General features: G+C 39.9%; 1 protein-coding gene across 1 annotated transcript; it reads left to right on the top strand.

Moving 5' to 3' along the window:
* The first annotated feature begins 1,945 nt into the window (after positions 1 to 1,945).
* Positions 1,946 to 9,737, top strand: LOC121180710 (high-affinity choline transporter 1-like). The gene is made up of 8 exons (XM_041036328.1): positions 1,946 to 2,129; positions 3,657 to 3,770; positions 5,133 to 5,288; positions 5,389 to 5,537; positions 5,837 to 5,980; positions 7,885 to 8,038; positions 8,698 to 8,915; positions 9,083 to 9,737. The coding sequence occupies exons 1-8, from the start codon at positions 1,946 to 1,948 to the stop codon at positions 9,644 to 9,646; spliced, it is 1,683 nt and encodes a 560-aa protein (XP_040892262.1). The 3' UTR covers positions 9,647 to 9,737.
* The last annotated feature ends 4,602 nt before the right edge of the window (positions 9,738 to 14,339 follow it).

Below are 14,339 nucleotides of genomic sequence, written 5' to 3'. Positions count from 1 at the left end.
AGTGGAAGTCTTCTACCTCCAGTGGCTTGAGTGTGTACTGCAATTACAGGTGTGCTCTGTCCGCGGCATATTTCTCTCACTTTTTAAACATTTTCTGCAGCAGAACAAATGAGTTTAGACACAAAATTAGTTTCTCGTCTCAAGTGTTTTCTGTAGAACCAGTCAAGCATTACATCGAATCCCAGATAGTATCTGTTTTAACAAAATTTGAGGCTATAGTGTGGAATCAGGGCTCGTCACTCCCTCCAAACCACACAAGCTAAAGTGCTGTATGATCGTCCTTTTAGTATAAATTCAGAGTCCACATACCATAGGTCACTGCATACTCCTAGACCAACTGGACAGCCAGTTTGCCATCTCTGGCCAGACTCAAGGTCACCTTACATTATAAAAACAGACATAATGAAACAACAATAAAAGATAATACAGTTTAACTGCATTTTAAGACAGTGCAGTTGTGGTCAGAGGGAGTAGGCTAATCTGAACAGATGGGTTTTGAGTTTAGGTTTGAAATGTGGGAGTGAGTCAGTGTTACGGAGGTCAGGTGGGAGAAAGTTCCAGAGCTGGGGAGCAGAGCGACTGAATGCTCTGCTCCCCATGGTAACAAGGCGGTGGGGACAGCGAGATGGATGGAGGAAGAGGATCTGAGGGTGCGAGTAGGTGTGGTAATATGGAGGAGGTCAGAGAGATATGGAGACGCAAGGTTGTGGATGGTTTTACAAGTTAGGAGAAGTATTTTGTAGTTGATGCGGTGTGTGATGACTAGGTGACGAGGCTGTGAACAACATCAACCTACCAACCAACACCATCTGCAGGCCGGCCTGGAGTCTATTTTATGCCTTCATGGTGCTTGGTGGTGCTTTTGGTAACCCATGGTGGCACTTTGACTTATGGCGTTTTAGCTTGAGCCAGCATGTAGAGGTGCAGTTACTAATTATTTTCATCATTGTTCTACCCGCCTGTTGTCTTCCTCTGTAATAGATTTATTGTTTGATCTCTAAAGCATAAGAAAATAATGAAAAACTTCTGAAATACCACAATATGCTACATACAATGACCTGAAACAGTGAACAGCAGAAAATCCTCACACTGGTTAAACTGAACCAGAGAGTGTTTGGAGGTTGGTGCCTGGAAAATGATGTGCTTAATCGATAAATCATATATTTCTCTTTTGTCATTTGACTGATCACTTAATCTACCAATCAACTAATTGTTTCAACTTTACCAGAATGGTTCATACTGGTAAAGCTTTTTCAGCTATTCTTATGGCCGTATTTATTATTAGTGTCAGGGCTCTGTGTTGTGCAAGCCCTCATTCACTGCTCTTGTTTCATGTGTTGTAGAAACTGCAACATTTCCACTGCAAGTATGCCAACACACTGCGTCACTGTCCTTTTGTCTCTGACCTATCATCTTTAAACTTGACTAATACAAATGTTTTCTCAGTGTTATCTGTATGACCTTTGAATATATAGATTCAGTGCTGAGGGTAGAAAAATGACCTGGACAATGAAGAGCAATATAAAGCTTGAGCAGAAAGACAATTCATGACTTTAGAAGTATGAGCAATAGTAGTGAATGGGGAAGTTGAAAGGTGAGGGTTGTGTAAAGCTTAGTGGTAACAGTAGCTATAGCAGAATCAGTAATAAAAACCATGTTTGGTTGTATTCCAAAATTATTAATGTTAATATTGATATCATTAATAGTAACCAGTAAGAAGTAAACTGTGGATTTGGACAAGTGAATATTTCTGTTCCTGCCCTACTTTACAGTTTAAGCTGAACAATATCACCAATATCAGTAGAGCTTCTAAAACATGGTTTTCAGGTTCCTGACTTTGCTGGTGACCTTTGTTCTTGCCCACTCTCGGTCCATATACAGTGTCAGTATTTGTCATCCATTCAGTCGATGTGCTTGTCAGTGTGCTCCACAGCGGCCGAGCATCATGGCTCTGAACATCCCCGGTGTGGTTGCGGTGGTATTTTTCTACATCCTTATTCTGGGGACAGGGGTGTGGGCCGCCCGAAAGTCCAGGCAGGCCGAGAGGAAGAGCAACGGAAACAGGACCGAGGTGGTGCTCCTTGGTGACAGGAATATCAGCTTGGTGGTTGGGATTTTCACCATGACTGGTAAGTTGTGCAGTGGGACTGTGAAACTCCTCTTAGCCCAGCTAATGATAGGAAATATGATCATATGAAGCAAAGTAACAAGAACAGACATCAGACATATGTAATGTGCAGAGTGTCACAAGCAGGTAGAGAAAGGTTAATGACAGTCACAGAGCTACAGCTGTTCTGAGTTTATTGACACTGCAGACTGTTCCATGGGATTTATGTACTGGAGCAACATCAAAGGCAGTTTTTTTCCTGAGATCAGTTGTTATTATCTTGTTATTCTGATAAAATGTGAATCTCTCAAGACAACAGTAGAAGCAAAAGCCAGTTTCTTAGTGAACGGGATAATTGTCTCATTATCCAATATCATGTCACGTCAGCATGCACAGATTTGTGATCTTGGCTCGTGTAGCAGCTGATTTGAGCTGATAATGTTGACCTGGAATTATTTATTGTTGATCAGTGTATCAGAGTGCAGGTTCACTCAGGGAAGAATTGCATTGTGTATTTTTTTATTGAAGATAATACCCAAATCAGTGTTTCTCATTTAATAAGAATACTAGCCAGGCTGCAGCTTCACAGGCCACTGCAATTCAGTAATCCTGTGGATACAGCTAATTTCACTGGGGCCAAAAAATGTATTAGGGAGCAGATTATCTTTGATAATCTAATTTTAGGATTATATTTTACTCAAGTCACAGGCTGTGATTTCACGATTCAAGGCACAGAAGAAGCATACCTAATTCATTCAGGGTGTTGTGGAGTGCTCCTTTATCTGTTGGCCATGTGATGCGATGAACTTTAATGTACGCATTGTCCTCTCAAAATATTTACTCCATTTCAAACTCGTTAGATCTCTATTTTGTTGCTAGACCAGTGAAATGTCAGCCACTGTATCAGATTCACTGTGGTTAACTTGGCTCAGTCTTGTGCAACCAGCACCAGGCTGCTGCCAAACAAGAGCATGTTTTCAAGGCTACATTAGTTTAGTCATTGCTTTCATTCCAACTTGTCTGGAAAAATACTGCAGTATTGCATTTTTAATGGCCATGGATAAATCATCTTCAACAACCAACACCATGCAGTAGAGCCATATCACTGCTCAGTGACACAATCAAAACCATATTGGTTAAATGTGCTAATGACAAAAAAGCATTTCACATACCTACAGTTATGGATAGTAAAAGGAGTCACCACAGGAGCTGTGTGTTTATGAATCTTAAATAAACAGCCTGTTGTTACATTCCCAGCTCTGGTGGTAGTCACTCTCACTTTATGTGAACACTGAATTTACTGAATTTTCAAAAGCAAATAGACCATACTTTTTACATGTATTTATTTATTTAATTTAATTTTTTGTACTTTAGTGAAATGGATCATTGTTTTTCCACATGCTATCTCCCACCAGTCTGCCCTCAGTGATATTTGGTGCTTTTTATTTGCTGCTGCATACACACACTTGCAACTCATCCTGCAGGAAAATATATTCTAATCATTGTGCTTTATTTGTGTGTGTGCGTGCGTGCGTGTATGATTTTTCAGCCACGTGGGTTGGAGGTGGTTTCATCTTGGGTGTAGCTGAGGCAGTGTACACTCCTAAAATGGGCTTGATATGGGCTCTTATGCCTATACAATACTCTGTGTCGTTCATTATAGGTAAGACACACACTACAAAGACAGGAGGCTGCTGGGGCCTGTACTGCGAAGCAAGTTCAACATAGCCAGGATATGTTCTTGTTATCCGGCTTCATTGAGCCTAACATTGTCCATCCTGGATAACCAGTATCATATAGCTGGTTATTAAATGGCTCCGTTATCTGTGGGTTTTCCCACAGATAACGGATTATCTGTGGGAAAACTGTGTTCATACCTGTGTTCATACGAGCAACGTTGTTAGAACCATGACTAAAATATTTAGTCAAAAGTGATATTCAACAAAATGCAATGTAAACTACATGATCACATAACTAGAAGAGAAAAGAAACACTAGAAATAATTTCCAATTTATAAAGTCAGTCTAAGGATGTATTGTAAATAAGCACAGGAATTATTATGAAGTTTCTTACTGAGTGAGTGTTTTTGTCTGATGAACAACTATGAATATGTGATGCAGATTTAAAAATAAAAGTTAATGTCAGACTGTATCTGCTGCCAAAGCAGAGAAAACAGGAGAGAAGAGAAGTACTAAATGTCTGACGAGGTCAATCTGTCTGAAATGTTCATTTATAATCATGGGAAATATTTAACAGTGTGTGGATAATTTTTCTAATAAAAGACATCAGAGGGTTTAGTTTCTATCTCCAATTATTGTCATAAAGTCTCCTCATGTTCTGAGCTGCAGTGACTAAATAAGTGGAAAACACTGTCAGGAATTCTGTCGGGATTAAAAGACTACGCAATTAAAATGAAGCTGTAATAGTTAGTTATTATGTTTTAAGACCAGAGTGGACACATGGAAAACCTCAAACCACAAAACAATTTTTCTGATCAAAAATAATATCTGTTGCTCTTTTAAACACTTTTGTTCCTGTTGGGACCCTGTAGGAATAATTACTTAGTTTTTCCAGTGATCTGATTGGTCAGTAGTTAACAGGTTTTGACCTGATCCTCTGAAGTTAACCTGCTCAGGAGTAGGCCAGGTGTGCAGTAAGTTACCATAGCAATGTACCTCAGTAAGAAATGAACCACCTTGCTTCGTATTACAGGCCTCTGATCTCAGACATAAACACTAATATATATTTTTTTTATTATTATTATTAAACAGTTAAATTAAAATGATTTTTTTTTCTGGTGAGCTTCATGTATTAATATTGGCAACTTGCAGTACGCATCATCAAAAAATGAAAGGATGTAGTAAAAGATAAGATGCACCTTTATTAGTCCCACAAGAGGCAGACTCAGGCACCCAGAATATAGAGAAAATCAAAAATATAAAGTCTCAAGATAAGATTTACTGGATTTACTGGAATTCCCACATCAAATACAAAATAATAGTTAATATCTCATCCACTGTGTAAGGTGGTCTTTTCTTTGCCAAGCCAATGAGGGACAAGAAGTATGTCACCATGATGGACCCATTCCAGATCAAGTATGGCAGAGTGCTGAGTGGTGCTCTGGTCCTGCCTTCTCTGCTGGTGGATGTGCTGTGGGTGTCCTGCACTCTGCTTGGCTTGGGTAAACACACATACATACCAACTGAAAACACAAATTCATTCAGTGGTTGCTACTGAAGAATTGAAACTTGCGCGTCTGTGTCTGTGGGATTGTCTGATAGGAGCAACTATGAGCGTGATCCTGGACTTGCCCTACGTTTATTCTGTTTGGATCTCCTCAGCTGTGGCCATCATCTACACTTTGTTAGGAGGCCTTTATTCAGTGGCCTACACCGACGTCATCCAGCTCTCTCTGGCTTTCTTCAGTTTGGTGAGTTCCTGTGACTCGTACAGTTGCACAACACGTGCATTTTAAAGACATACATTATCTACAGCCATGTTCAGTATATTGACATATAGTATAGTAGTTTTTAGAATCTGTTTTTTTCTCACAGAGTTAGAGCTGCAGAGAAATGAGTCTAATCTTGTGTCTGTGTTATAGTTCAGCATCAGTTCATCTTCAGCAAATCACAAAGGTTCAAATGCCATATTTACAGTTTAACATCTGACAAAATAACCAGCTTGTTGTGCTTAGAGCTTCAGTCTGATGATCTCAACATCTGTTTGCAGTGGCTGTGTATCCCCTTCCTTTTGCTCAACCCCACATCTGTAAACATTGCACACACTGCTTTCAACCACACGTTTCAAGAACCCTGGGTCGGCACTCTGGATCAGGACGAAGTCTGGATGTGGATTGATGACTTCCTAATGCTGGTAAGCAGAATATTCATCGTCAATGGCATGTTTTCTTGACTTCAACGGCTTGAGCCTTAATAAGCTTGTATATGTATTTTTCCTGGCTCCATTCATAACCTCAGAGCACTGCCAGTGGACAGACAGAGTGACTGACTTTTCCTTCAGTTTCATTTAAATGTGAAAAATGGCTTCCACAATCAAGGTAGAGAGTTAGAGAAACACAATTTCCTTACATAGATTTTCCTTGGTGAAGATTTATTGGTCCTCCATATGCAGAACAGGGTTTTTGATGTGTTTTGTATGTACATGTGTGCATGACAAATACTTAAGGCAGCGAAAGTATCGCTGTGACAGCAGAGCAGCACAATGAAAGGAAAGATCTTTATGTGTTATGACAACCAGGGTTTACACCTACTCTGTATCATTTGATACGCCCTTATGAAGTACATGCAGTACTCGGATTTTTCCCTGGTTCACGCCGCCATTCAGCCACCTTCCTTTATCCTCTGTCAATAAATCCCTGTTATTCAGTTTAATTTAGCTTAGCATTTGGCTGTTTGTAAAATTCTCACATATTTTGCTCTGTAAGGAAAAACTGTGCTGTCTTACTTCAGTCTGATTTTCTTGAGCCATGGAAATATACTTGTTTTGCCACAGGCCCTGACATTTGTGAGAAAAGAAGTGCCAAAGGTCAAAGAAAAATAAAAGATTGCAAAGCACTCTGAGCGGAGAAGTGACAGGAAACACAGAGAGGAAGAAATGAAAGACCCCCTGCCTGAACTTGAACCAGAAATGTTGCAGTTAATGTTCAAACACACACAGGAAGTAAGACGTAAGGCTGTCCAACACAGGCAAAACAGAACCAAGCAAAAGCAGGCAGGTGATAGTAACAGGGCAGGTGGTTATGAAGGCAGAAAAAGGACAGAACTGGACTGAGACTGGAAACCTTGGACAACATTGATGATCAGGCAGTTTTAACTAGCTAAAGTTTACCAATGAATTTTCACCAAAGATTATAATTAGTGATGTACTTATGTGTACATCACTTCAACGTTGCAGCCTGGTAAAGGTGGGGCCGATTTTCACTAATTTATATACATCTGGGTAGCTCAATCTTTAATAATATATTAGAATTTATTAGTTGATTTTATTTGTATTAATAATCTGCAGAGTAACTGGTAACTAAAGCTACCACGTAAATGCAAGAAATGGAGTAAAAAGTACAATAACATTTCCCTATATTTATTAGTTTCCACTACTGAAGTTTACTGTGTAGTCGTTGCTGATTGGAGAATAATGGAACAGCTGGACTAACAGGTAGCTGGGTCGGATAATTGCTGAATTGAAAATCTTAGCAGTGATGGCTGAAGAGAGACAAAAGGAGGCGAGGTCGATTGTTGTCATGACAGCAGTTGTACAGCAGATGATGTACGACGTCATGTTGCTTCTTATGTCTGAAACATGTCTCTCACGTGGAGCCGTTGTTCATTTGAAAATGTTTACATGGCTTTTTTCTTCATATCTATATATAAATTATAATTTTGAGTTGTCAGTTACAGTTGTTTTTTAATTTACTTATATGTTTCAGGTTGTGTCTTAACTGCCCAATCATTTCTCCACTTGTTTCTTCACAATGAAACTGATATAACGTTATATAATTGTACTGAATATATATAGTATTTAAAATGAAAAACTCCCCTCTACCTCTTCACCAGTCTACTGTACAACTGAAACTGAGTCCTGCTCTTCCCCTAAATGACAATGTCTTATACTGTTGGTAATGTAACATGTTCATATATGAAAGGTAAAGTACATCACAGTGGTTCAGTGGTTACTTCACACAAGAAAGGTCTGTGGTGTGAATGTCGTCCTCATCTTTCCTTGTCCTCATTCCTTCTCTGCCACTGCTCTTTTTTTTCCAGGGTCTTGGCAGTGTTTCCTTTCAGAGCTTCCACCAGAGGACACTGTCTGCCTCTTCATCACTAACAGCCCAGTTAACCTGCTATGCTGCGGCCCTTGTCATTGCCATACTGGGAATCCCCTCCGTATTGGTTGGGGCTGTTGCCGCCTCCACAGGTGGGGATTATCTCAGAGATGACAGACTTTTAATGCAGGCACATTGTGGCCTGCAGCTTCCTGTACTCTTTGGACAAGTTATTGATTGTTGGCTATTTGCTGGCAAGACAACAGTAAAAAGTAGCACTAGTTGGCTATTTATAAACATGCTGCATGGCCTCTGTACACTGGGATTGAATGTGACAAAGTGTAAACCTACTTTAGCGGTGTAGGTGGTAACACACTTTCTCCTTGGAGTTTCCCACAGCCACACAAACACAGAATTACAGGTCTGAGATCTAAGGTATTATGGGAAATCACACTAGACTCACATAGTGGCGTGTCTGAGCACTGAAGATACCACTCATTCCTGGACTTTCTGTCAGAATGTTGTTTGCAGATTTACTGTAAAATACTAATGCTAATGATTGCATGATAATGATGATATCATAACAGTTATATGAGATCACAGTACGTGACTGTTGTGTTTACAGCTGAGTCCACTGCCCCTTAGGAGGGAAAAATAAATAAATCAATGAATATAGCTTTAAAAATACACAACTTAAATTTATGTGATACCTATATGAGACTGTAATGTGTGAGTTGGTATAGAACTGATGAACTGATGAGTACTGGTGAGGAAATTTTACAAGAATTTAACTGTTATTTCTCTCATCCAGACTGGAACCTGACGCAGTACGGCTCTCCACCTCCCTATGTGCGTGGTGAGCACAGCTTGGTCCTTCCCCTGACCCTTCAGTACCTCACTCCATCCTACATCTCAATCATTGGAATCGGAGCTGTAGCCGCTGCTGTCATGTCATCCACGGACTCCGGCCTGTTGTCTGCTACTTCTGTTTTCTCATCAAACATCTACAAGAACATCCTGCGTAAACAGGTAGAACGAGGTGTTGATGGTAGCAGCTCGGTGTGGCTAGAGCTGGTCTCTTTTTCTTTTCCTTTTGTTGCAAACTAAAACCAAACAAATCACATAAATCTGTTTCGGAAAACACAGGTATGTGAATGAATAATGAAGCGTCCTTTTATATGACTCCATGTCCCCAGGCTTCAGACTATGAAATGCAGTGGGTGATTCGGGTCACAGTGTTGGTGGTGGGCCTGCTTGGGACATCCATAACATTCTACACCAACAGCACCTTGGTCCTCTGGATCCTTGGAGCAGATGTTTCCTACACCCTTATATTTCCCCACCTGGTCTCTGTGCTCTTCTTTAAAGTGACAAATGGTTACGGTGCCATGGTAGGTTACGTTATAGGCCTGACTGTAAGGATTTTGTTGGGAGAAAACACTGTAGGTCTTCCTGTTGTTCTTCATCTTCCCGGTTGCACGTTGGAAGATGGCATCTATGTCCAAAAGTCTCCGGTCAGAACGGTCTCCATGCTCTGCACTCTGATAACCATCTTAGTTTTTTCCGCGCTGGCTTTGTTTATGTTCGACCACGGCCTGCTGCCTGAAAGGTGGGACATTTATAAAGTAAAACGTAACACTACAGCACCGCCATTGGATGCTGTCGCACAGAATCTCCAAGAAGAAGCTGAAAGTGGTGATGAGTGTGATGACAACAGACATGGAGTTGCCTTACAGCCAATGTTGCAGAGTGGATCGTAATGTTTTGTCTTTGCTTTTGTTAAGCTGCCAACCAGCATTTCATTATGATCTTAGTAACTGTGCATATTTAGAGAAACTGCAAGTTGCTTTACAAAGCTAACTGCTAGTAGCTGCTGATGAGGTGTTTTACACCCTTAAAAACTTTTATTTTCTTTCCCTGTAAATATATTGTATGCTGTAAATATTTTTTTGGAAACAAGTTATAAGAAAAAGTGATCATCTCAAAAATGGAATTACATAAAATACAAAACATATACTTTCAAAGAGTATTATAATCCAGTATTACAGATTACAGTGCACATAGTTGGGTTTTGTTTGCTGAGATTTTGAAATCAATCAAATATCAAAATCAGTCTCTTTCTTTTGCAGTCACTCCAAATGAATATTATTCTACTTGTCCTCTTCAAAGCATTGAAATGAATTTTTAAAAACTCAGCAGTAGGATTTCTTCCAATCTGCCTGGCTAGATACCGTGTCAAGGGGATGAAATAAGATCATGTTTTTATGAGTTGGGTGAAGAAACCCTTTTGCTGTGGCTTTTTGTACTTGCTTAACTTGCCTGTCATCCTGGCCTCAGTAAAACTTGTTTTTGAAAGGTAAAGGTGTGGCCGGTTATAAATAAATACATTAATTCAGTTTAGTTGTGTGTTTAAAAAGTGGTTGTTAAGTTTTTAATTCAAAATGAGGACACTGATAATTGTTGTTGGGAATTTTTGTCACGTTACACAGTGGCTCTGTCTCTCTCCTTCTCCTCAGTGAAACTTAAGGCTTGGGTGTGCTTGAGATGAAGTAGCTCGTAAGTGTCATCCGGTCATGTCTTGAGGCAAAAGTTGAAATAAGTTTATCTTCCAAATGTGGACAACGACGTACACATGGCGCTGCACTTGATTGTATGTACGAAAAGTGATGGAAGTACCAGGTAGAATAATCAAAGAGAGCTTGAGAGAGAGTCCTGCCTACTTTCTCACTCACTGAGTGATGTAGGTGTGCATGTTGGATCGCCTGTTATGGAAAGTTACAAAGATTGTAACTATCACAACACAGCAGAGTTGTAGACAGTCAGACAATCCATCACAGGTTTTGTTCCAGCTCACCACACAGACTGTTGACAGATTTTCCAACCTACTGTCTCAAATATGTGTTTGCCACCACTCCCATGTGATGTGCTAAATAATCTAGTTCTTTTTGATGTTTCCCACACATCAGTTTCTTGTATTTTGTTAAGAGAGCTGACATTTGTATATCAAGTATCGTTGGTAGTGCCATGGCCATTTTGGTCAATATTCATTAATTCATATTAATTAATTGATAATAATTGGTGCTACCTCGCTCTGCGTTAAGACTAATATTGATTTTTATTCTTATGCTAAAGACTAAAAACTGTTTTGATTATCATTATAACAGTATGGTAAGAGAAGGCAAATCCCTCCTGTGTACTGTAAAGATACCAACACTCTCCTTGAGTTATGTAATAATTTTTGTATTCCCTCAGAAAATCATTCCAGTGAGCTAAACTTACTCCAACAGTACTGTAACATAAGCCTTGTAGGGCAGATAACAGATGGCCTTGAGCTACTGCTGGTGCTGTGATTTTAAACAAGGATAATTAATTTAAAAAAAAATAACCCAGTGTAGATTATGACTCCGTGCCTGCAGTGCTAATCACTTCAGGGATGCCACACTGGCTTAGTGGAATAAGCTCAATAGTTTATCTAAGCTACAAAGAGACATGAACTTATTACTGTCATGTCAAGAGTTGACCTTTTGTCAGCGTGAGGTTGTCACCGTATGCGTCTCACACAGATGGATAGGGTTGTATAGGGCCTAAAAAGGAAGCTGAGTTAAGAAACGGGTCAATCTATTTTAGAACAGGAAGACTTTATAGAGCTGCATCGTAAATTTAGCCAAGGATCCCTGACACACATGTTTTTTGTGATGAGAATGGTGTCATGAGGATCCAACACGAGCCATGTTACCAAGGCTGTGGCCCTGGGTTCTTAAGTGTTAAGTGAGTGACCCTTTGATGGAGGGACATTGGAAAAAAAAAAGGTCAAAACATGATCCAGTGCTGTCCATTGCAATAGCCCCATGTATACGCAACCTTATACCCAGCTAGTGTTATGTCATAGCCAAAGTCACAAAAACAATTTATCCTATTGCCTTCCAGTCAATAAACACCTAAGAAAATTCAATTAAGTGCAGAGTCAACTGAATTGAAGACGTGATTTAGTTTTTTGAGGGTTTCTTGTGCATAAAGAAGACTAAGAGTCAGAAGCCGTGCTAACAGCTCTGTGGCACAGCAGTGTTCATAATCATTTTAACAACATGCTAACATATTGATGCTGAGCAGATATCATTTTTCACCATATTTATCACCTTAGTTTAGCATGTTGGCATGCTCACATTTAATAATTAGCACTAAAAACAAAGTACAGCTGAGGTTGATGGGAACATAATAGTACTTGGTCATTAACCAAGACACTAGGATTCGTCCTTAAGGGACTATGAATGTTGCAACGAAATTTTATGGCAGTCAATCGTTACAACCACAACAAGTTGAGATATTTTACTCAGGACCAAAGTGGTGGGTTGACTGGTAGACTGCCTTTGAAATCCAAGAAGCCAATACAGAGGTCCAGCTTTTTCCACAGACAGTTTTCTTTACCTGGAAGTTAAATGGTATAACCTGTCACTGTAGCTCACAACTTGAGCATGACTCCTCACACACTTAAAAGTGACTGTGATCACATCATGTTGTGAAGTCATGAAAGCACAGTGGCTGATTTTGCTTAATAAGCCACAGTTGAAATACAGATCAATACTAGACAGTAGTTTAAAGGGGTCTTTACTGTTGCCATCTGTGCCCCAGTCCTGTGCATTTGTTGTATCACGTTTTGTATTCTCTGTTCATATACTGTTGTTTTCTGTTTGGAAACAGTGTAATATGGGTTGTAGACAGTTTATGACATTAAATAATTAAAATATCCAGGTTCTAAAAGATATACATGATACCTCTTGACACCAGGCAGCTAAAACAAAATTAATGCACCATATGATTAGTGACGATAAAGTGCTCCACTACTTCTTTTGTTTACCAGGTGATGGCTTATTTGTCTTTGTGTATTTATCCTTCGACTGCTGGTCAAACCGGTCCTCATGTTTCAGCTGCTTAGCTCTCTCTCCCAGTCAGTTTGTTTTGCCTATGTTCTGTGAGTTAGGCATACCACAGATACCCAGCAGGTCATCTGTCATAACCAGTCCCGTAGCCTGGATATCTTTCTCTTGAAATGTCCCACTGCTTCTCTGTACCTTATCGCATCAACTTTGGCTGACCCACTTCATGTTACCCTGTCAGAACCTATTTCTCTGCCTTTCTCTGTTCCTTATGTTTTTCTTTATCTTTTCTGTCCCTTATCCCAAACCTGCCAGGGTCCTGTTCCTCAGTCTTCTCTTTTTGTTCCTCAACCTCTTGCAGTGAGCCTCAGCCTGACTCAGCACCGGTCATCTCCCCACCCCTCTCTTTGCTCCAGTCAGTCTCTCTTTATTCTTGGCCTGAGCTGTGGCTCTGTATCATGCTAGTTCAACTATGTGTGTTTGCCTGGTCTAACTGGCAGGCAGCCTGCTGACAGCTGCTGAAAGACCATGTCCTTGTAAACTGCCTTTTAACTCTGGTGTCCGCGTAGGAGTCCAACTTCCTATTTGAGCTACGTGGTTCATGACGAGTTTAATTAGTTGTAGTAATCGGTATCCGGTCTTGGACTTTGGCCCATCGTTTCATCTTAAATAATTGAAGTGGGGCAAAGTGTCTCGTTACACGTTTGGTCTACTGAGAGCTGGTTTCTCTTTTCTAGACACCACCACCATTATTAACAGATTATTAATTTAGGTATGAGCTTGACATTACTGAATAAATATGATGTACAGAACAAGTGGGAAATATTGAGCACCAGAAAAGTTGCAAGTCTGTGAAGGTAGGCAAACACTGTATTCATTTTAATAAAGGGATGAATGGGGAAGTAAAACTTAAAGCTGTGCCTTGCCTAGAAATGGCAGGTTAGTGACTTGATTAAAGAGATTATATTTACCAAGTAGTCTGATCAGAATCATAACTGATCTGAGTTGCCAAAAGAGGCTGATTCATTTAGCCAAATTACACACTTCCTTTTCACTTGTTCAAACCACAGATCAAGAGTAGATTAGACTAAATGCCAGTGTGTTTTGGTCACAGTATTTCAGTTTCGACGCCACACTGTCACAGCAGACTATTTAGCATCATTGATAGTGTATGCATGTCTTAAGGTACGATGACACAGTAAAACTCTTTAATCTGGAATTTGTCCAAACTAATGTGGTAAAATTTGCTAAATTACCCAACAGCTGAAGAGGTTCTGGGTATCCCACAGAAACCATTACTGGGTTAGGATTACTATTTTCTCTTACATATTACTGGGTTTCAAAATAACCTAATGAGTGCAATTTATAGTTTTGATCTTATGTAGCCCTTCCTATGTGTTATATAGTGTCACTCTATGGCAGGTCATCAATTATGGCTGGGTCCCTGATCCTCTTTTTGCAGCAAAAATCTTAGCAAGTTCTGCGAAAAAAAAAAGCCAATCGTTTCTGAACCAAATATTCTGATGTAAGAGAGGAACTACTCTCCACACACTCACGCACCGGTGACGTCATGGAAAAA

Source organism: Toxotes jaculatrix, chromosome 4, assembly GCF_017976425.1.
Source record: "Toxotes jaculatrix isolate fToxJac2 chromosome 4, fToxJac2.pri, whole genome shotgun sequence".
NCBI lineage: Eukaryota > Metazoa > Chordata > Actinopteri > Toxotidae > Toxotes > Toxotes jaculatrix.
This window is presented reverse-complemented; position numbering and strand designations above follow the sequence as displayed.

Coding starts and splice junctions, on each gene's coding strand:
- LOC121180710 (XM_041036328.1), top strand. CDS start 1,946: ATGGCTCTGAACATCCCCGGTGTGGTTGCGGTGGTATTTTTCTACATC. Junction 8,039..8,697: donor GGCTGTTGCCGCCTCCACAG/GTGGGGATTATC, acceptor TCTCTCATCCAG/ACTGGAACCTGACGCAGTAC. Junction 8,916..9,082: donor AGAACATCCTGCGTAAACAG/GTAGAACGAGGT, acceptor CCATGTCCCCAG/GCTTCAGACTATGAAATGCA.